Source organism: Semicossyphus pulcher, unplaced genomic scaffold, assembly GCF_022749685.1.
Source record: "Semicossyphus pulcher isolate SPU_LCO1_2020_fin unplaced genomic scaffold, fSemPul1.0.p SCAF_19, whole genome shotgun sequence".
NCBI classification, from domain to species: Eukaryota; Metazoa; Chordata; class Actinopteri; order Labriformes; family Labridae; genus Semicossyphus; species Semicossyphus pulcher.
This window is the reverse complement of record NW_027211692.1, coordinates 4,212,484-4,236,208: the sequence shown is the minus strand read 5'-3', so window position 1 is coordinate 4,236,208 and position 23,725 is coordinate 4,212,484. Positions and strand designations below refer to the sequence as shown.

Genomic DNA, 23,725 nt, shown 5'->3' with positions numbered 1-23,725 from the left:
GAGTTCAAGGACGCCTTCCTCAGGACGCGCGGCTGCCGGGGGATTGAATCCATAACTTTCCATTTATAGGAGCGTCTCTTTAATGGGGGGCCACCTGGCTGCCTCGTAGGATGTGTAATATTTCAGTGTACCACTTTTATAAAGGATGTGAGATTAAACTATTCATAAGCCAAGTTGGTGTTCACAGCTGCAGCAGATGCCATGCAGCTGGAAGTGGAGGGTGAAATCTGTTTTGAAGTGGTCTATTTTAGGAGACGGTTTAAAGGGCAGATGAGAAACATCCTGATGAAAACCATGGAAATGGATGCAGCAGTTAAAAAAAGGAATTGGCCCGGCGTCGTAGATCTAACTCTGCAGAGTGTCAAGATAATATTTGTCAACAGAAAAACGTAAATAATGAAGGATTATGTTGGTTTCTAAGTGAATGAAAATAATAGTTTTTCACAAGGACAGTTTGAGAGCAACTAAATATTCACAGTTCATTAAACTAAAGTGATAATGGTGCGTTCCATTTGTACTCGAGTCCCCAGTCAGACATTTCAACTGGAACGTCACCTGAGGTCAGATTTCCGACTCGGAAAGTCAAAGGAACCTCACCAACCCTGACCTCACATGTCAAACTTCTACCTGTGGACATGTTGTTGTGGTGTTTGTAAGCACAAAATACGGCATAATGCGCTGTTATCCACTGGTATTGTAATGGCTAACCTGCTAGAGCTATCTGCGTATAAAGCTACTGTTTATTATCCCTTCTGTCTTATTTGTGTCACTGACTCAGTCGCACACACAGTGTTTCTATCTGTGGACATGTTGTGGATCACGTATTTGTTCTGTAGTTGTCTGTGTTCCAAGAGAGCAAGCACAATAACTGTTTTACTGGAGGCGTCCAACTTGGTTTTCCGACTTGTACTGGAACGCGGTGAACTCGGGTGTTGCGTCATTCCCAGTTCAGAATCCTGACTGCCGAGGTAAATGGAACGCACCATATAAGACAAACATACAGGCCTCGATGCGGCGGCCCGTGTTGGACTCCCACCCTCAGCCCTGTGCTGCGTTTCATGCCGTTTCGACACTATCCACTGACCTCACGATCAATAAAGGCAGAAAAAAAGACTAAAGAATTAAAAGACTGTATTCTTCCCTCCAGGGGCGGATCCAGAGGGGTGGCCTGGGAGTCCTTTAGTACTTCAAACTGTTACTCTGGTCATACATCTTCTGTTTGAGTCCTTCATGAATTAAGCTTAGAAGGAAGGATTAATTAAATGCTATTAATACGAGCGTGTGTCTTTATGCCACCCCTGCATAAGTCAGTGCCCCAGTTGGCCCCCAGTTGGGCTCCGCCCCTGCTTCCCTCCGACACATGAACCAACAAGAACCAGGAAACCAGTTGTTTATTGGAAGACAATCTTGGAAGCAAAAATCCAACTGATAACATTGAACTAATTGAATATATGACATCATATACATCTCAGTACATTAACAATACTGACCTGAAAGGCCTCCAGCATCTCCACGATCGATCCATTTGTGCACTTTTCTGTTCCTGATTGACTCCTCCCCTCAGAGAGTGCGTCTGTCTCTGTGTCCGAGAAAGTGCTTCAGGCTGCAGCCGGGCAGTCCGGCCGTCTGCAGCGGTTATGGCACTCGGCAGGAAACGATAAATCAGCCCAGCTCAATTAAACTTTGTCCCTGTGTGCATACAGTACTTACAATCATGCTACAAGATGTACTTGAGTTGAGTAAAAAATCAAAAGACTAATGCGTCCACCACATATAAAACCATGATTGAGTCCAGTAGCCCTCGACAGAGTGAGTTTGGAGATGATTCACAATACCTATAAAAACAGGCTCAAATATTAGACGCCTTCTTCTTCAAATTATAAGTATTTACAGGCTGTTGGCTTCTGTCGGCATTAATGTCGACGTCACTGTTAAACTGATGCCTGTCACAAGCAGACATAAAATCTAACCACCGATGAGACCTACAACAAACTACCAATGTTTTCTGATCAGTGCATGTTACTGAAACTTTAATCCCAGCTGTCTGATTCTTTTACTCGGCCTTTAGCACACGACATGATACAGAGTGAAATGATGCAGAAACATTTGGAGGATGACGGTAGAAACCTTTTTTTGTCCCACATTAGACACAACACAGTTTTGGCTGATCAAATCTTCATCCTTAAACCTAAAAACATTGCAGAGAAGTGGCACGTACAGGAGTCATGGCAACGCCACGTCAACAGTTTGAGAGAAACAGTCCCCATGCTAAAACTTGAATTTTGAACGCACCGAGACGTTCAAAGCGCTCATCTCTTAAGAACCATTATTTGAAGGGGAGGAGCCTCTGCCTCACATGTAGGCCAAGCTGAGGTCACGTGACATCTCTGTAAATTGGCCTCTGGTGTCGTTGGTCCCAGTGAAATCGGGCCGTGGACTACTGCTTCATGTTGTTCTTGATGGTCCACCTCTGCCCGGAGCAGGGCTGCAGGACCAGCAGGTGGCCAAAGTAAACGTTCGCCGGCACCACCTCCAGGCAGCGTCCCGTCGCTCGGTTTATGATGGATTCATTCTGCAGGCGGGAGGAGAGACACGGTCAGGGTTTATCAGGGTTTACAGACGCCGCTGTGTACCACATGTGACAGGATGTGACAGGAGCAAAGGCTCAGGTGGACACATGTTTCGCAGTTAATCCTCTCAGGTAATGTATTATTAATAATGTTCTGATGCTGAAACTAGAGTCACCACCCTGCGGTTGTATTCCTGTCTGTGACTGTAGATGTTGGAGTTATCAAACAAAAGGTATTAAGTGCATGTTTTGGCGACATGTTTGATTCCAGTGAGAAATGCTGCCCTCACGAGCTTTGACACATGATGCAATCATCATCACCTCCAGTTCAATATTAGCAGATCAAAGAGCTCGATGTGGATCACCAGAGGAGCAGGAGGCGCCCTGTCCTGTTGTCATCCAGTGAGAGGAAGTGAAAAGGGTGGATTCATACACATGAAGCACCTTTGGGGTCTAAAGCAATAAGAATTGCATTGGAGTGACAATATGAAGCATGATGCTGTCACAGTGAAACTGACCTTTCACCTTTTGGGTATAAAATGTCATCACTTCATCTTTTTAAACTATTAGAAATTTGTATGAAATCTTGTCATAATTAGTGTATGAATTATTGAGTTATGGCCTCAAATGTGTTTTGTGAGGTCACAGTGACAGTTGACCTTTGACCTTTGACCACCAAAATCTACTCAGATCATCCTTGAGTCCAGATAGACGTTATTGCCAAATTTTAAGAACTTCCTTCAAGGCATTCCTGAGACATAGTGTTCACAAGAAAGGGATGGACGTGAGATCACGGTGATTTTGACCTTTAACCTTTGACCACCAAAATCTAATCAGTTCATAGAGTCAAAGAGGACGTTTGTGCCAACTTTTAACATAATTAGTGTAGGAATTCTGGAGTTATAACCAGAAATGTGTTTTGTGAGGTCACGGTGACCTTGACCTTTGACCTCTGACCACCAAAATCTAATCAGTTCATACTTGACTCCAAGTGAACAGTTGTGCAAAATTTGAAGAAACTCCCTCCAGGTGTTCCTAAGATATTGTAAAAGGAATACAAAGAACTGTGAATGCAAAATAACTCCACAAAAAACAAAATAAATTGTTGCAGGTTTGAGACGTTAGTGACGGAGGAAACTGCCGCCTGCTTCAGCTGGACTCGTCACTGCTCTTCACGCTGTGTGATAAAGGATCACTGCGGCTAAAGGTCTGCTGAGCTCTCTGTGTGTGCTCACTTATTCCAGCAAATAAAGCTTAAAAGCTTTGACTCTAACTTTCTCAGGTGGAACTGAAGGACTGATGGAGAGATGACCTACGAAAGGTTTTCGTCTTACGTAACCAACAAGAAAATAAACGCCAAGACAAGATGAGGGGAGAGCGGCGATAGTAGTAGCAGTATTTTTGGGTGATAACACCGTGAAAAATTATCAATAAGGATGAAAATTGTGTTTCAAGGTCACGATTTCACTTCAAACAGCCTCTACAGTAAAAGGTTAAAGCTTATTTTATCTAACCACATTCAAACCAATTCTGCCTTTCCTCCAAAATCTATGACTTTGTTGTAAAAACGTCTCACCTGATTGAAATGCCACGTCTTCTGCTTCACGTTGGTCACCTTGTCACAGTTGAGGAGCTGAGGAAAGCTGCTCATCTGATCGTCCACCACGCAGCGGGTGTCGTCCCCCGTGCTGCCCAGAGGGCCGAGGAACAGCTGCCCCTCTTTGGTGTAACGCCCCAACTGGAGGAAAACACGGAGACGACACAGACATGGTTTTGTCTGCGGTCAGTCCCTAAACCTTGTAGCCACATTTTAATAAGAACACGACTGAGAGAGCCGATCTGTTTGTGAACATTAGGTGAACACATGCAGAAACTAACCTGCAGTGATGGCCTAAGCTTGAACCCAATGAATAATACAAGTTGTTTCCTTTCCTTTACTCTGATTAACAGAAGGGTCCACATAGTGCCCAGAGGTTTGATGCGTCTCGGTGCTGCACAAAGTGCTCTGCCTGTTGCTGCAGTCCGTAATCTTCCTGTATAACCCGGCCCCTCTCATCAGTCAAATCACAGTGTTTCCTCAACAATGTCCAGACCAACTGAGATCGCAAAGATTAGTTCGCCTTAATCAAATTTCAGGGTCGTCTGGTACTAAAAAAAGTCCTCTTTGTGTAGGAAGTGAAAACTCCAGAGCCAGAAAACATCACCACTGTCTGAAAGCATTTTGCTCCTCCGGCTTCTTTAACCAAATGTTTTTTTCAGCGTTTTCGTCTCACTTCCTGGAAAACTAAAATATTCAAAGATAAACGAGTATTTCTTCTTTATTGATGGTAATATCTGGGAACATATTTCTCAGATTTGACCATCTTTGTATTTAAAGCTCCTGTGAGGAACCTTCGGTTTGCGTTTATGTTGGCGACCCCTGTGGACAAAGTGGGACCTCCTATCTGTTTGCTGATGTGTAAAAATGTCATCCTTCTTTTATTTAACATTAAAACATATCACTTGGTATCACTCGCTGTGAATCTTTGCCAGGGAAAATATAGAAACAAGGCTGATTTGGCAGCGTGCAGTTAACCGCCTCGCCTGACACCTTCCCCCCTGCAGTGGTTTCAGGCATTTAAAATAACTATAAAGAAATAATCTTGTTGCTGATGGTCTTGTTTGCTTTTGCAGCTCATATTGAGGCATCAGTGTTTCAGGCAATTTCAGAATTAGCTAAAAACTCCTACAGGAGCTTTAAAGATTAAAGAAAGGTGTCTTTGCTACGGAAATGTACACATAATATTTACTCAGTATTCCCGTGATAACGCGGCACCACCATAACGTCTGATGATCATAACTCGTATCTACAGAGTTGTAAAAGCACAAAACGACGAACAAACATGCTAAACTTTATCAGTGTGGGCAATGGCAGCATAGCATGTCCTGGTCTGTAATATCACAGAGACCAGCCTGTTGTTCTGTTGTCTAGAACACTGGAAAAGGATCCTGTTATCAGGGAGAAAGCGAGCTTCGTTATCTTGAGATAATGGGCTAAATTAATCCGTTATAATGGGAAAGCTTTGTTTTCCCGAGATACGAGAAAAAACGAGCAGGAATATCTTGTTATTGCGGGAAAACAGAGTAAATAAAATGTATGGATGCATGTCCGCTCAGGGCTTCCGTAGATTTCAAATTGTTCCATGTGTTTGCGGTGCATATGTCAGGTGTTGAGGGAATATTTTGGGTTCTAACATAATGTGGTCCTCTAGAGGTCACTGCTGCTACCTAAGATCATTAAGTTCAAGCGAGGAGCTTGAGGAGTTTGTTTCATCAGATGTCTGTCTTAATAAATCAACTGAAGGACGTTTTTTGTACACGGTTATGTTATGCAGCAATCTCTTATTTTTAGCTCAGCTAGCCTTTAGCATTTTCAAACTGTGGCTAAGCTTTGCATTCCCTGGAGCACCTGTTTACTCCAGCGAACTTAAAAGAGACGCCCCGCGGGTTTGAGGGCTGAGGATCTGACACTGCTGACTGAGGACCTCAGCAGAAAAAAGTGCAACACATGAACATTTTAGCCCGACAGCAGAAGTCTCCGCTAAGAGGATTACAGCTGAGCCTGTGTGGGAAACACGGCTGTAAATCAGAGTGACACTAATGAGCCGCGTGTGTTTCAGAGAGGCAGCGGTGAGAGATGCACTCTGCGAGCGTGTGGTGTCCATACCGTACCTGAGGACCCCATCCGTGGCAGGGGTGCAGGGTGGCCGTGTGGTTCTCCTTCATGCCCTGATCCATACACAGGTGGCTTATTTTGGAGTTACGGATCTGAAATGAAGGAGAGTAGCGGTCGATATTAGAACTGCAGTGATGCCAGGTTAAACTCTGATTTTCAAACTGTATTTAGGTTTTCTCAAAAAATCTGCCAGTCGGAATTAAAATGTTTGTAACACGACTTGTAAGATGAAGATCTTGATTGTTGTATTGTAGGTACAGCTCAGACTGTGTGCAGGGAGATGTTTGAGTACTTCCTGTCTCTGGTTTTGAGCTACAGATATTTATGTACCGACTCTACAGGACGTATTTCTCTCCAATCTGTTGTTCCCCTGGTTTCATCCATTTGTGCACGTACACCAGACATCACATATATTACTAAATCCAGGCACACTGAACACTCTGCCCTCTGGAGAAATGTTTTAGGTTCCTGAGAGTTCCCATCGCAACTGACCTCACCTGGTCCACTAACATCTCCCATCAGGTGGGGAAGGCCCAGCAGAGACTCAAGCAGGCTCACCTCCCACAACACCTGCTGATAAACTTCTATCGGGCCACCACTGAAGGCCTCCTGGCCTACTGCTGCACGGCACGGTTTAGCAGCTGCACAGCGGAGGACAAGAGTGACCAACAGCGGGTGGTGAAGGCGGCAGAGCGGGTGATTGGGACAACCCTCCAACCTCTCAGTGATACTGGTCGGCTCTGTAGGAAAGCCAGCTGCATCATAAAAGACCCCACCCACCTGGACACTACCTGTTCTCCCCTCTTCCCTCTGGGAGGAGATACAGGACAATCAGACAGACAGACTAATATCCTTTTTGTAGCTGAGATGACAAGGAGTTGCAGAAGTTACCGACGGAGCATAGCATCACGGCGGAGAGGCGATAATTACCCAGTTCTACTGCAGAGTCATTTCCCACTCAGCAGAAAAGCCAGGTGTTTTTTCACCAGTGGGAAAGCGGCTTTAGAAACAACTTTCCACAGGTGGTAAAATGTGTGCCCCCCCAAAGACAGGCTGAGGCCAGCTGCTGAGTGCAATAATTCCCCTCCAACCAGCCGCAATCATAGCACAAGCACTCCACTATTTATTTAATGTCATATATAACTGCTCTTAATTATCACTGTGCCTTTTTTTAGCATGTTTTTAATGTTTGTCTTGTTTTGTCCGTACCAAAGAGACACAAGAGTTTTTATAACAGTGACAATAAAAACCCATCCTACCCTCTCTTTCTCCTTGATGTCGGTCTAACTGCTGACTCACCTCTCCGTAGAACAGCGTGTTGTTGTACCTCCTCATCTCTGGGTAAACGTTGTCGAGGTACCACTCGAAGCTTTTACACTGCAGACTCTTCCTCAGCGCGACCCTCTGAGAGACGTCTCCGTAATCAATACCGTGGTTCTGCATGAGCACAGGGACTCATTATGGGAAGTCATCTTTTTACACATGAACAGTTCGAACGGTCATCCAGGACATTTAAACACAAATGATTGTTCTATCTTCTATCGATTGCAATCAAGATTTAACTAATTGCCATAGTAACGCCCCCCCCTCTCACCTCCATGGGGATGTTCCAGGCCAGATAGACGTTGGACTTGTACTCGTCCATCCAGACCTCAGCCACGCGCAGGGCGTTACGGCGTGTGTGGAAGGCGATGTTGCTGTGGTAGGGCTTCTTCATGCGTGCGATGTGAGCCACCCTGGAGCACGGCAGCACCTCCATGCTGCCTCCACACAGCCACACCTGCAGGGAGAAGGGGACGCAGAAGAGGGAAATTAACTTCATAATTTCTATTTGACATCTGAGTATGAAAGCTTGATGTTTATAATATATATCAAATCCATCTTTTGTGTATGTTACATTCTGTTTCTCGTGCTGTTTTTGCTTCTCAGCAGAAACAGCTCAGTGACCCTGCAGAACAACAACAGCCTCTTCAATCTCTCCGAATGTACAGAAATATACTCTCAGACCTTCCCGCTCTACGTGACCTATTTATCTCCACTGCCCTGCCGTGAGCTGCACAGGGCCGCTCCTCCAGGACTCCTAATGGGGCCTCATTTATCAGCCGTGCCACGCTATGGTGGCCACTGCTCCACTTAAACCTACAGGGGCAAAGAGGGAGCGGGAGAGGAGGAAACTGGGTGACACACAAACCCTGATGCCCAGTTCGATGTTCTCCCCTCCGTAGACGTCCATGCCGGAGTCGAGCAGGCCGAGTTCGCCAAAGTAGTCGCGGTTGGCCACAAAGGAGCAGCCGATCATGGCGGGAGTCCTGCAGTGAGGAAACACCAACGTATAAAAAGCAGTGACACTAAACACTGAGTCACACTCTGCAGGTGAGGTTTATGAGGCTTTGTACCTGTGAATGTTGGTGTAGTTTTATTTACATGCAGATGTTCAGAATGTGATTTACATGTTTTCACCACAGACTGTTTAAAAAGATGGACGACATGACAGCTCCCTAAAAGTGAAACCCTCTCTATCGCCCCCTGCTGACTGGCTGCAGTATCGGTCATAAGCCCCGCCTCCTCCATGTTAACAGATGGGACATGAGTCAAACTATAAAATCCAAAATACACGCCAAATAAATTTTTCTCAAACATGGTTTCTGTCATTATAGTTCTTATCAGGCTGATTTATGTCCAAGTGTTCATTAGTAATTTTTAATAAGTTATTTGATGAGGTTAAAGGATGATTGACAGCTCTGTTGACCAATCCAGCTCCTGCAGCCGATCTGTTCCGGATTAGCGTGGAGGAGGAACAGTGAGAGGAGACGTAACCAAAACAATCACTACAGTCAGTCAATAAATTTCATTTCAGTCAATAAAATTTCCATATCTGTGAACGTCTGCTTCAGACCAACACAAAGAGGCTGTTCTGCTGTTAAAGACGCCACCCACCGATCTCTACAGCGCAACTCTGGCTCCAAATGACGTCACTAGCCGAGATGGCGGCGCCTATCATGGGGGCTGTTTTGGCTTCAATGAGAACAGATGGAGACACGTCGTCCATCTTTATATACAGTTTCTCTGCCTACTACATACTCAAACAGTATGTACTGCATACTGCCTACTAACCTGACTATTAGGATGCCGTTGGCATCGTACTCAGAGCCATCTTCTTCGTATCACGTGACTTAATCATTTACATATGTCCGGTCTGATCTCAGGTCCATCCTTCATAGTAGAAGCTGAATAGCCGCAATGCATTTTGGGGCGGTTGAGTACAACCAGTGAGCTCGCGTCTCATACTCAAACATCCGGGCATTTCTCGCATTGTTTTCTCTTGAAATAAATGCTGAAAGTTGGATTCAACACAAACATTTGTGTAAAAAAGTGATTATAAAAATCCCATTTGCAGCGACTCGCTCTGTAAGTTTGATGGAGTCTGGGACTCAATCAAGAGATTATTTGTTCCTTCCCCCTCGTTTGTTTACTCAGATAAGTCTCCCAAACAACTTTCTCTAATTTGCAGTCACACTGACGGTTAAAAAAAAACTGCTTCCTCAAAACACACTGGCACTTTTAATGAAAATCTGAAAGCAATGACAAAGATAAGTCCGTGCAAATACAACTGAGACCCTCATTTGTCCTTCTGAGCAAACCAGTAAACATGCCGTGGTTTTATTCTGTCGCTGTCTGGGCGAAGTCTTCTCACCTGATGGGGGCCGATATGTCGCCCTCGTCCCACCACTGTTTGGGCGGGTTGATGTACATGCACCACAGCTCCCAGTTGTAGCCGTGGCCCGAGTTCTCGTAGCGCTCCACCTCAAACGTGTCGTGTTTGATGTTGTCGATGGAGGGCAGAATGATCCTCTTGTGGTCCTCTTTTATCCGGGCCAGAACCGGCTCGGCCCTGAGAGGAGCGTAAACACATACAAACTTTTTACAGACACAAACTAACAGGCGGCTCAGAGCTTCTCTTAGATCTCCACCCGCTCGCCCACTTCTGTCAGTTACAGAGTCCCTCAAGTTGTACCGACTTTATTACTCATTCCATTTGATTGAGCTCAGTGCAGCTCGGGGGGCATGTGTCTGTTTATGCTGAGTGAGTCGGGGTGTGAACGAACTCTAAAGTACACACTTGGCTGGAAAACGAAAAAGGAGACCTACAAAAAGCTGTCAGCGGGACGTGGCAGAAACGTTGTAAGTGTTTATGTCTCAGCCAGATCAGGCTCATCTCTCAAAAGATTCCTTGAAATGAACTTTGCGAGGAGGCCTCTGAGCGGTGTCTTGTTTATTGCTTGTCTTATGTTTTGTTTGTTGTTTGACGAGCTATATGTCCTCTGGTATCTTGTTATCCTGATTCTACAGGCTCTACCTTCTCCTTCGCTCCTTATCTTAAAACTTCTCAGGTGTGAAATGACTTTGTGTGCGTCTGCCGCTGCTCTCCTCTGTCCTCTCTGCAATGATTCTGTGAAGCACTTTTGTTTCTCTCTTTTAAAAGTGATCCTTACAGGCCCTTCTTGTTACTGCTGTTATCATGTTGGTGAAAGTAGGTGTCAATAGTTGTTCTCTCAACATGCCAGAATTACTCACCATGACGGGGTGAACTCCACGTGGGCGTCAAAGAACCCCGTCACCTCTGCGGTGGCGACCTTCCAGCCCTCGATCCGGGCTCGGATGAGTCCCTCTCTCTTCTGGTTCCTGACGATCTTCACCAGGCCGGGGTAGCGCTTGTTCACGTACTCCTCCAGGGGTCCCTTCAGCTGCTCTGCAGTCCGAAAACACAAAAACGTCACACACCAGACAAAGCAAAAGCAGATTTAGAGAGACTGTATCAGCATCATCCTTCCTCCTGATGTGACCTTGAACAAATGTTGAACTCCTGCTAAGCTGCATGTTTGCTGCACAGAGCAGTAACTGACCCTGATCATTGTATTCAGAGAAGAGATCATTTCTCTGTACCTCTCCTTAAAGTTTCATTTTATTCACAGTTTAATCAAAAAGGCGACTGGACCTGGTTGAAGCTTTGAATCAGCATGAGCTGGATGACTAAAACCAGAGCACAGAGGAAAAGCCAGTAAAAAATATATGACCATGTTGCCATTTCAAAAGAGGAAGTAGGAGTAGGAGTGCGTCACTTAACACAACTAGTGAGCCAAAAAACAAATGTGTCACATTACCAACAGCTCAGTACAGACTGAACTTAATATGTGAAAATTAGCAAAAATCAAGGGACGAACATCTTTAAGATCCAATTTAGAAATGCTGTCGCACACAGAAAACACATTAACATTTCTACGCCATAAACGATAGCAACAGCTGAAAGAACAAATGTTGCCATACATGTTTAAATAAGGATAGTTTATAAAACTTAAAATAAAACTAAATAAATGTGTGTTAAGTCTATCTATCGCCGAATGAGGTAACACAATGGTGATTGAGCCGATGGCCCACTGATGAAAGCCTTTGCATTTGCAGTATTACAGACTGGGTGTCTGTGGCGACTTTGGTGGAATAAATCCCAAGCGGCGCACAGTTAGTGACGTGTTTCCCATCAGCCAGCAGTGGTTGGTCTGCCAGAGAGGGTAGGCGGAGCTAAGCGGCTGCTTTTCCGGTCTCTGCAAGTGTTGTGAGTAAACAGTAATCTACTATGGCTGAACAAACAAAGAAAAGATGGATGACTACAGATACAACTTCAACAAGAAGTGAAAATCCAAAGAAGAAGAAACAAACTCGACGCTCAGATGAAGCAAACAGTCTGAAAAGGAAAGCGACCGTCAGCCAGGAAAATCAAGAGTTACAACCGGAGCCGACCGTGGACGTCACACATGCAGCACTGTCTGGATATCTGGGAAGTGTGCTCCCACAGTTACCGTTTATCACCATAGGTGGCGCCAAAGAGAGCGAAACTGAGATCTTGGAGATTACCACTTTAATGCAAAGTTTGAAAATATAATTAACATTGACATAAATCAGCTTCACATCAACGATATCTCCCGTTTCATAGCATTATTTAAAAATCATCAGATATTCTCTCCAACTATGCGTCGGATACAGAAGCTTTGCCGCGGCCTGACAAACATAAACAACCAAATAAAAATCAGGTTTTATGAACACAAACACACAAAGATGCAGAAACAGAGAGACGACATAAATCTGCTCCTTCTGCTGCCTGTGGTGCATTTTTTAACAGTCACAGTCTGCAGCTTCAGGAGAGACATCCACTGCTCCACCTTTGATCTCTCCATCAACTCATCAGCCTTTCCCCTCTGGACTCAAACACTTCTTCCTCTGCATCGCAAACACACACACACACACGCACACGCACACACACACACACACAGACACACACACACACACACATTCCCTTAAACAAAAAAGCACATTTCTCATTCCCTCTGTGTTTTTCATCTCTTTCTCTCTGCCTCTTTATTTCTCTCTCGCTCACACAGACTCTTGATCACAAACTCATTGCCGATGCTGTGTCTTCTTCCTCTCCGTCTCACACGCTCACACGTTATTCATACACTCGAGTGTGCACGCTGCGAGGCCACAGAGCCAGGTGACTCGTGCAGGCAGTGAGAGTGCTGAGTGTTTGTGTTTGGATGCCTCGCCCTCTGCGTCGCTGCAATCTTGTCCCCTCTGTGATGGAAATGTGGCTCTGAGCCAACCATCAGTTTAAAGTCAGAGAGGAGCGGAGGGGTTCAGCTGTCTCTCTGTCCGCTCACTCCCCCTTTAATGTTCCATAAAGATATTTTATCATCGTGTGATATTTTATATGTTTCTTATCTCTGACAAATCCCATGAAAAGACCAGAAAGCATCGAAGAAATTAAACCACTAAAATGTCACTTCCACTGTTGTCAAAAAGCCATTAAAGGGCCAGTTCACTGATTTTTCAGTCCTATCATGCTATCATGGGGAGCTAATGGCATTATGCTCTGTGCCTTTGGAGGACGCTATCCGCTTCTCCAATGGGCCCGGAAAAACCTCCCAAGATGATGCGCTTTACGTAGTCTGTCGGAGGTTTTCCCGGGCCCGTTGGAGAAGCCAGGGAGCTCGCTAAACTACACTTCCTCAATCTAGACGCCCGCCTCCGATGTCATGTCTCGATCAAAATCATCAAGTTTGAAATGTCGACTGCAGACCTGAAGGTTTTTTAGACGATGCACCGGTATATTCTGTCCCACTCTGAGCCGTTGCCTGCAGCAAAAACAGTAGTATTTCTCTCCAGTGTCTCTCACTGGGCCGTTCCTTTCAGAGGGAGGGGCGCAATGCATGCTGGGTGTTGTAGGAATGTAGAATGGGCGAAACCACGAGCTGTGGCGCCAATTTCAAATATTCTTGCTTCTATGTATTACAGAGAACACCAGCTTTGACTGACAGCGGCTTTTTCCCGGGGCATCGTGTTTCTCCTGATGGATTGACGACAGACAGATTTTGTTTGCACCTTGATGATCTTGCTAACCTGGAGGTTTGTTTACAACCTGTCTGATCAGATGACTGGCTCTGCAAGATCTCTGCACCTGACTTAATAAGCACAATGTCATCATCCACAGTCGGAGTAAGTCATAGAAGAAGAAGAGAAGAACATAGTCATAAACCGGATCCCTGAGCCGCAGCTGGAACAAGCAAATGCATTATTTCCTGCTTGACATCGTTCACTGAACACAACAGTACACTCCTCTTCCATTAGACGGGTAAGCCTCTTTATTCTGATGAAGCCATACAGTATGTTTGTGGCACATGAGGTCGCAGCCTGCGGCGGAGCCCGCTGATCTTTAGGCTCAGGGAAACAGACAGGAAGTGTGGAGCGACAGACTAATGCTTTGTTGTTTCTGGTCTTCTGGTGAGATTTGCTGGAAATAAGACAAATAGAATAACAGCCGCCTTATCCTTTAAATCCTCCACTATCTCATCTCTTTCTTCCCATTTCCTCCTTATTTGTCTTTCTCCTGTTCTGTCTGATTGCTCTCTCTCTCTCTCTCTCTCTCATGGATACCCATCACCTTCCGCTCTCTCCTCTGTGTCCGACCTCTTACAGATTTATCTTACAGCCTCTGTGTCTCCCCCCCCACCCTCTCTCGTTCTGCCACTTTCTCTAATAGCCTGGTAAGCTCTTTCCGCTCTCCTTTCATTCTCTCATCGCTTCTTCCTTCTACCTCCTTTTTACTTTGCCTATTTAAACCTCTTCAGCCTCTTCGTTCCTCCACGTTTCTTTCTCTCTTTCTATCCCCTCTTCCATAATTTCTCTCTTACACCAACACGTCTTGCTCTTTATCTTCTTGTACCCCCTCTCTTGTTTTCGGTCTGCCAGTTTCATCTCCTTCCCCTCCCCTCATCTCTCTCCTCTCACAAAGCCCGGCTTTGCGGGCCTGCCCAATAAATAAGACAGGCACATCTCTCCCCGTGACATCCGATTGTGGCGCTCCGCCTCACTCTGCCAGTCTGCTGTGCAAAAAGCCGACACCGTCAGTCACCTCAGCAAACGCTGCCGCTCAAAAACAATGACGACGGCTTTTGGCAAGGAGGTGCCCATCACCATGTCAGGCCAACTGAGATGTATGACAAGGTTGATGCCTTTGTCCTTTATGACAGCATGTCAGAAAGCTATATATGTGCATGTTCATGAGGAGAAACATGCAACAAGTAAGAACATATGATTTATGTGTTTAATGCAGGGGATGAGAGGTCCTGTGAGAGGTTCACAGAAGAACCAACACGGGGCGCCACCAGCGATTACAGCGATGTGATGCAAGTAGCTCTCAGGTGAAACAAGGTTGCAGACCATGAGTTTAATGTGTTTAAATTCCCACTCTGCAACTGATGAGATGAAGCAAATCTTCATGTAAAGTGGAAACGAGCTCAGGATGCTGCGGATGCTGCACAAAGCCAGGTTAGCTGTTTCCCTTCACTCCAGTCTGTGAGCTAAACGAAGCCGCTGCTGCTGAAGCTTCATATTGACCATAAATACACGAGGGAGGTATCGATCTTCTCGTCTAAAGCTCGGCAAGACATCAGATGAGCGAATCTCCTACTTTGAAGAATCCCTGTGAAGCCACTTTATAGATTATTTTGTTATTAGAGCTTTTCTCACATTCTTAGGCAGCTAAGTACAAACCTCTGTGCAGCTCAGCGAGCCCGGGGCGGGTCGGCCACAAAGCTGTCACCTTAAAGTCACATGTTTAGTTTTGAGTGTTCGACCATGATATTGATACATTTTGTAAACACGCATCAGTGACTGATCAGTGATGATTTGTACAAACACAGAAAACACAATAAAAGACGTCCACGGCTGGCTCCGGTTGTAACTCTTGATTTTCCTTTTCAGACTGTTTGCTTCATCTGAGCGTCAAGTTTGTTTCTTTTTCTTTGGATGTTCAGTTATTGCTGAAGTTGTATCTGTAGTCATCCATCTTTTCTTTGTCTGTTCAGCCATAGTAGATTACTGTTTACTCGCAGCAGTTGCAGAGAGCGGAAAAGCAGCCGCTTAGCTCCTCTTTGTAACTTTTATCTGCTCGTCTCCTTTTGAAAATCACAGAAATAAAATTCTGCTGCCTCTGACGCCGGCTGAGTGAAATAATTTCAGCTGATCAAACCTTCTGAATGGGATGAAACCACATTACAAGAATCCTGAACGATAACTGCAGTTTCGGTTTGTTGTCTCCTCCATTGTTGTTGGAACGTGTATAAAACCCAGAGGGCTGCCTGGAGCCGTCTCTCTCCCTCCTGTGGTTCTGCGCTCTCTTCGTCGGCCTCCTCAGGCAGAAACTGTTTCCACTTTAGAAACAACAGATTCAAATCAAACTAATCTGAGGTTTTGGGGAAAGAAAATCTTTCATTTCTACTCACCGTCATCGCTGTTGTCGTCCACCAGGATGATTTCCTTGAGCAAGTGAGCCGGCGTGTGATTGACAGCCGAGTGGACCGAGCGCAGGATCACCGACAGAGCCTCGTTGACGAAGATGAAGATGAGGGAGATCTGGGGGAGGTCTCTCGGGTAGCTGACCTTTCTGCATCTGCAGGGAGACACGCAAACACAGCACACCATCTGTAAAAGAGAAGCCTTCCACGCTTGCCTGCGAAGCCTGCGCTCTGAGCTTTGCACGCTTCACTCATCTTCCATCATTGCTGTAAAAGACCAAAGAGCCTCCACGGAGCTGCTGACATCTTGTTCGATGAGGCTGAAAGGCAAAACATGTGCGGCTTCCTGTTCAGCCAACCAGACTGCAAATTCAGTGAGTGTCTAATGCAGATAGCAGGCCTGTGTTTTACTGTTCTGTTTAAACAACTCTAATGAAGAGGAAAGAGGCGGCAGGGTCAGGCTGTGGCTCACAGGAAACACCTTTTGTACTTCTCCCTTTACTTCTTTACTTCACTTCTTCTCCACTTTTTATTTAACCCATAATTTACCAGGTAAGGTACTGAGATCAAAGATCTTATTTCCAAGGGAGACGTGGCAGCAGCCTACAAGTTACAGACAAAACACATCAACAACAGTGAGACACAGAAGACAAAACATTTACGTTCACCATTGTACTTATATGAGCTTTAAAACTCAGGCAGCAGGACCAACGCTCTGAGCTTCCAGACATTTTGAAGGCTACTCAAAGTGAGGGGAGCAGAAAACATAAACCTTTCCCAGTTCGGTCCTTGCACTCGGAGCAGACATCAAGACCACATCCAGAGATCACAGACGATACAGTCTGATCTCTGCACAGTCAACGTGCAAATGTATGATATACGGTGGCCCTGAAGTGCAAATCACAACGGCAAATCAGAAAACACCACGACATTAACCAAACCGGAAAAAGGTAGGTACCCTCGGGCACATGAAACATCGCTGATTGGTCGGTCCTTTGAACCGGAAGGACATGGTTTACATGTTATGAAAATATGAGCGCCGTCAGTGACAACGTACTCGCTTCTATTAAAGTTTACTTTGATGCAGGTAAGTGTCGTCACCGTCTTCTTGCAGCCTTTTCCCGCAATCACTGCAGAAGTTCGTTTTTTCCTCGAACTCTTTGCCACAATTTTGGCAATACATCGCGGCGTGTTCCTTTCTTTACGTTTGACTGGCGGTGTTGTCCTCCCGGTTCAAAGGACGGACCAGTCCAATCAGCGACGATTCATGTCACCCGAGGGTACCTACCTTTTCCGGTTTGGTTAATGCCATTGTGTTTTCTCTTTTGCCGTTGTGATTTGCACTTCAGGGCCACCGTAATGATAGGAGTTTAATGGCTTTATAAATGAACGAGTACCACCGACCGAGCCTACGACGTGTTAGAGATGGCCAACAAGACAATACGCTGTGATATGCTGTATCTAACATACGCAAGCAAGGTGCATTCATGTACAACACATCACCATAATTAAGAACCGGTAAGAACGTAGCAGAGATCCGTCTTCTCCGTGCCTCAGGGGAGAAACAGGACCCGGGGTTTAAGCCAAATACCAACATATTTATAACAACAAACAACTTCTAACTTCTTTCCCTGTGCAGTAAGAATATCAACAGGCTTCTTTCGAGCGTTTGAGAAATTCATTACTTTGGTTTTATCGGTGTTTAGAAGCAGCTTTAGTTGTGACAGCTGAATGTGAACAATATTTAAAACAGGTTGCAATGTGGCTGCAGGCTCCGTAACGGAGGAACCATGCAGATCAATATATCACAGTGTCATCGGCATAAAAATGGATGTTGGCATCATCAACATTTTGACCTGAAGTATTCATACATATAGAGACATTTTTTTAGGCTTTTCTGGCAGGAAACCCTCAAGTTTTAAAAAAATATTTGACAGGAAACTTAAAAATGTTTAATTATAAATATCAAACACACAATGATGGAAGATACTTTGCGTTTATTTTATTCAACTGTCAGAGACACTATATTTGGGAACAAATGCCCATCGAGCTACAAAGACGGCTCTGTGTTTGAAGAAGCTCCCTGAATGAACGCGAGCAGCAGTGCAGCAGTCTGAGGGGAACGCATGAAATAAAAGAAGCCCAGAGGGGTCTGCAGAGAAAGAGCCAGCAGATACGGCTCTGATGCAGAGAATATACTGTACGTACATTATGTATAAGGCAAGAGAAGCCACTGCAATTACAGAGGGAGCAACAGCAGGAAGCAGGGGTGGTGCAAATGAGTGTAACCAGTAACAGCAGCGCGCAGCAGAGAGAAGAGAGCAGCACGAATGATTAGAAGTGTGAGAGTGTGAAGCCGTCACATCACAAGTACAGCTTCATTCACTCATCTGAGTGTGACTGTGGGACTCAGCTGCCGGCTCTTCTTTTGGCATGTCTGTAGCCATACCGACATGTCTATGGCTCATGCATTAGTCGACTCTTCATGAGTAACATGTTGTGAAGGTTTGGACATGTAAATGTAATATCCCTGAAGAGACAGTAAGCAGATTTATCCCCTAAACGACCGTGTTCCTGTTTTACGCTTCTCCTCGTTGACATGTAATCTTTGTTTCTTCCTCCCTCTCTCCTCTCGTTTCACCGCTGCCTCTGGCTCTGCGCTTTAAAGGGACCTTCAGCCAAACATAGCGGACTCCTCAGACTCCAGCTTACATGCTGCAGCTAAGCCCGGAGATATCACACCCCAACACGCTTCACACGCCACTTTGATCCCAGCAACATAAAAGACCCCCCGAGTGACAAATCAGAGCGCTGGATTCTGATCCCTGCACTCTACCACCACCAGACTACACACACACACACACACACACAGCTGGTGGCAGCGGTGGACCGAGGACTTCCTCATCATCACTGACTTCAAATTGAAGGGCTGTTACTGCATTACCAGAGACAGCCTCTTCAGAGGAGCGTTAATGGGAAAACCACAGCGTGCATGCAGATACAGTGATCTGCACGGAGACGTCTGATGAGCACGAGTTCAAGCACAAAATCATCTGATGTCATATAAAAGGCTAATGCATGGACTGTGTGTGTGTGTGTGTGTGTGTGTGTGTGTGTGTGTCCATGCGTGCATGTGTGGAGATCAATAGCCACCCTGATACTGCAGCTTCATCAAACATGAGAGCAAGAGGCAAACAGACAAAGAGCTTAAAGGACAAACCTTTACGTGCACGAGGGGTGTTACATCGTATTATGTTTAGAGACGCTGTGATCATAAAAACATTACAAACATCAAAATCAGTTTTTAATAAATAGAGCAAGCAAAGAGTTTATTTTCTACTGGTGCAGGAAAATTCAAATGCTCAGACTGCACAAGCAGTACAGTGCTATGAAGTTGGATGTTACAGAGACATCAGAGAGATACTAGAACACAGAGATGGCAGTTATCGGTCCCTGCAGCGATCTGGATCTTCAAAGCTGCAACATTCGTTCACGAGACTCGGTCACCGAGTCGTTCAGCGACATTTCTGGTTTACTGCCGCCCCACTTTCGTTCGGAGTCGGGTCCTATCAGTCATGAGGACCGTTCTCGTTCAGTGGACGAGTGAGTGACACATTCGGTCAAGTGATACGTTCCGTAGTTCTCCTAACCCAGGGGTCAGGAACCTTTTCTATTTAAGGAGCCATTTTTACCTGGAGCCGCAAACATATTTGAATTTTACAATAAAGGTAACGCAGCCTATTAAGTCTAAATGTAGACGCAGGATATGACGCACATTTAGGTTGGCAACATAATGATTTGGTGTATAGGCTGCACATTTTTTACAGTTAGAGAATGTAAAAACACTTTGCTTCAACTATAATGATGAAAATTAAAATGGACAAAACGTTTTTTCTTTTCTGGCAAAGCCACAGGAAGCCGCGGGTTCCCTGCCCCTGTCCTAACCAATAAATACAGCCCTCCTCCAAAAGGCTCAGTCAGACGCAGTTCCGTTGGACGTGTAGAGATGTTTTGGTGCATGAGACTCGCTCACCGAGTCGCTCAGTGACATTTGCAGTTCACTTCCGCCCCACTTTTGTTCGTAATCAGGTCGTATCGTTCACGAGGACCACTCGTTCAGTGAGTGAGTGAGAGAGAGAGACATTCGGTCAAGTGATACGTTCAGCAGTTCTCCTAACCAATGACATGGTCTTTTGATAAATACAGCCCTCCTCCAAGAGTCTATGGGTGCGTGCTAACATCAGTCAGTCTGGGTTTCTGACAGGAGGAAGGATCGGGGAGCCGCGATCTGAGCAGAGTGAACGGCAGGAACGAATCAATGCATCGAACTGAACGGATCATTTCGTCACTAAAAAGATTTGTTCTCTTTGAACGAATCGTTCATGACTGAAGCGTCTCTAGCTGTCACTGTTCTTATTGCAGAGAAAAATTCTACTGCAAGTTTCATACTGACGGTGCCCAACTTTCATCCACGTGGTTAGCTACAACGAGGGTTCAAACGGCCGCGTTACACCTGCATGAATGGATTGGATGTGACTCACAGCTGTGAATGATCCTCTCATTGTGCAGCATGAATGAAACAGCTGATGCCAATCAGCTAATGCAAGTGGGACTTGAGTTCTCTGCCTGAACTATCACTACGCTCCATTTCAATAATTCATCAGCAGCTTGTCTCCAGTTTGTCTGGACGACGCACAGACCACACCGAGCCGCTACCACCGGAACTACTGCACGAGCCACAAACTGTGAATCCATAGTTATAGGAGCAGTCATGTATCATGTGAGGAAAGAAGTGCATGTATAATGTGTTATTCAGTGTTGATCAATGCTCCTTTAAGCACAGTGAGTGACGTCATGTGCAGTGGACGAGTTGTTACGAGAGCTGCATGGGAGCATAAAGTTTTTCTACCGTGTGACTGATTTTACTTTTTTAAGGAAAACTTTAAAAACAAATTAAATCTCATAACGCGTCAGTGGACAGGACGCCAGCACAGCTACTCTTTACCAAAACATAATGTAAAGCACAGAGAGCAACACAAACAGAATCCCATTCATCTTCATTGAGCGGATATAACCACAAGTTACAGTAAGATACCACCACATGCACTCACTTGCTGGGCCGGTGGTCGGGTATGGTGCGGTCCAGAGAGATTCTGTCGCTGAGGTAGGCGTTGTAGCCGTATTTCTCCCTCAGGTATTTGGCGTCGCTGTCCTCAGACGGAGACAGCGTGGAAGGGAGGCCGCCTTTACCTCGACCCCCGAAGCCCTCGATCAGACCCAGAGATTTGGACAGACCTGGAAGAGGCAGACGAGATTACGGGACTTCATGTCAGGAGTCGCTCTGCTCTCAGTAAGGCACTCTGTGGCTTACAGCTGATAGCCAGTGTGTAGTAGGTGGCTGTCACAACAGGTGAACCTCTGAGCTGAACTCACATCATGACTAGTGCTGGCCCAGATTCTCTCTCACTTCTTTCACTATATGTGCACATTTCACTAACAGGGACGTGTAAAATAGTCCCATTCCTGCTCTCACTGGGGTCAGTAGTTCTTGTGCACATTTCTAGGCTGCAGGCTGCTAATGAAGCTTCAAGGCTTTCGCTGTTTCCAATTAAGGATAAAATAAGATTCCTCTGAGTGTGATTGGGTTCATTTGTGGGAGGCAAAGTGATTAAAGTGACTATCCTGCAGGGTGAGAAGCTGCGTGCAGGCCTCTGTGTTGGCAAACATCCTGCTCGAGGGTCCTGAAGGCTGAATCCCTAAAAGCCTCGGCTCTGTAGTTAACCCTGACCTTTGACCTCCCCCGTTGAACAAACACATGGTCTCTTTAAGCACAACACTTAATTATAAGGTGAAAACTATTACTAAATAATTACTTTTTTTAATATCTTAAACAGAACTTTGATTGAAAACGTTAAAAGAAATCTGTGGCAGCAAATGTTCTTGTCTTTGTAAGATAACTTTGCATGAAGAGGAGCCTCATTTTTATTCACTCCGTTACAAAATCCAACCAACACATGACCCCAGAATGAAATGCTTTATGTGCAAACGTCTCTGTTGATCTATAGCTGCAGTAACTGTTAGATTTATGTCACAGTTTGGGACATTTCTGTCAGTGAGGTGGATTTAGATTTTCAGCAGGCATTCATCACACATGCCTGAATGTGGCAGGAAATAACGTGACAGGTGTTTGCTCAGTGAGAGGCCCGGAGATTCTCTCTATAGGGTTCTATGAGGTTAGACAGTATTAAGGAACTTCATCAAGTCTTTCTCATTATACCGTGTCACATATTCATGCCATTCATCACATCATTCTTCCTGTTGGGGGAAATAAGGTAACTACAGTATGAATGATACACTACTCTTACCGTTTAACTGCCTGTACACCACGTCCTCCAGCGAGCTGAGCCTCTTCAGCAGCACCTCATGGCTGATGTTGGGCCCCTGCGCCGTCCCGTTGCCCCGGGGCCTCCTCCCGTCAGCCGGAGCCTCGGGACCGGCGGCTTGGACGCTGCGTGTGTTGCACCTGGCCCAGAAAGTCATGAACCCAGCAACCGCAATCACGTTCAGCACCAGTAAGACCCTCCATCTTCTGAACACAAAAGCCATTAAAAAGTCGCCGGTGTCCGGGCTCCGGGTGGTGGAGGGGGGGTGGGCAGGAGGGAGGAGGGGGAGAGACTCCGGAGAAGCGGTACGTGTCACAGATTCAGGGCTCCCTCGGCTTGGGATGTGCGGAAAGCTGCAGGGATAATTCAGACACCGGGTTCAGTCAGAGAAAAGAACAACAGTAACTGCAGTTTGAGGCATTGCACTGATTCCTGGTCATAAATCTGCTCTCTTACCATTTGGCACCGGGGTTATTCTAGGTTGCATCCCCCTTCTGAGCAAATTTGGGGCGCCTGGCCATCGGTTTTCATCCGTGTCACCGTCACTGCACGCCGGCTTTAAGATCATTCACGGAGGATGTTAAGACAAAGACTCCAGCATATGTTGAGCTTGAGGAACAGATCCTCCTAAATAATTAAACAGTGAGGAGATTATCAAGTCTCCCTCTTCTCCCTCCCTCGCGTCCGACACTGAGGAGGACTGCGCGCAGAAAAATCCGTGCAGATGCTCCGGGAACACCTCCTGAACGTTCAGTTAATCTCTCTGCTCTCCGAAAGCCCGATCGCATATCATCTTCACACGCTGCGATATCCACAGTGGGATAAGGAGACCGCGCGGATTGAGAGCAGATAGCAGCGGTGAAAGAGATGCAGCATCCTCCGGTGATGGTACGGATGCTCCGGGAACGCAGCAGCAGCAGCAGCAGCAGAGAGAAATGAGCCGGTTTTTTCCCTCACATCTTCTCTCATTCAGTCAGCACATACCAGCGTTTTCCTGTTATTCTGCACGCCCTTCTTGTTTGTTGGCTTGTTATTTCCTCTTATTCTCCTTATAAGCCACACAGCTCTTATTAAGGGCGCAGGGAAAAACGTGGAGTGGATCCCGCGACGTTTTACTTCAGATCAGGTCGGGGGGGGGTTGGAGGGTGGGGAGGCGGGTGGGGTGTCTCTTCACCGCCAACCAATTATACAGAATTAGGGAAGATTCAAATAT

At 45.8% G+C, this 23,725-nt stretch overlaps 1 protein-coding gene across 1 annotated transcript; it reads right to left on the bottom strand.

Moving 5' to 3' along the window:
- Nucleotides 1-1,389: 1,389 nt before the first annotated feature.
- galnt17 (polypeptide N-acetylgalactosaminyltransferase 17) lies at nucleotides 1,390-23,538 on the bottom strand. The gene is made up of 12 exons (XM_069668924.1): nucleotides 22,969-23,538; nucleotides 22,495-22,865; nucleotides 21,241-21,424; nucleotides 16,118-16,284; nucleotides 10,860-11,034; nucleotides 9,979-10,176; nucleotides 8,476-8,593; nucleotides 7,879-8,064; nucleotides 7,584-7,721; nucleotides 6,281-6,376; nucleotides 4,146-4,307; nucleotides 1,390-2,572 (listed from the first exon to the last, which is right to left on the bottom strand). Exons 2-12 carry the CDS (start codon nucleotides 22,733-22,735, stop codon nucleotides 2,438-2,440), a joined length of 1,800 nt encoding a protein of 599 aa, XP_069525025.1. The 5' UTR covers nucleotides 22,736-22,865; nucleotides 22,969-23,538; the 3' UTR covers nucleotides 1,390-2,437.
- Nucleotides 23,539-23,725: the final 187 nt, after the last annotated feature.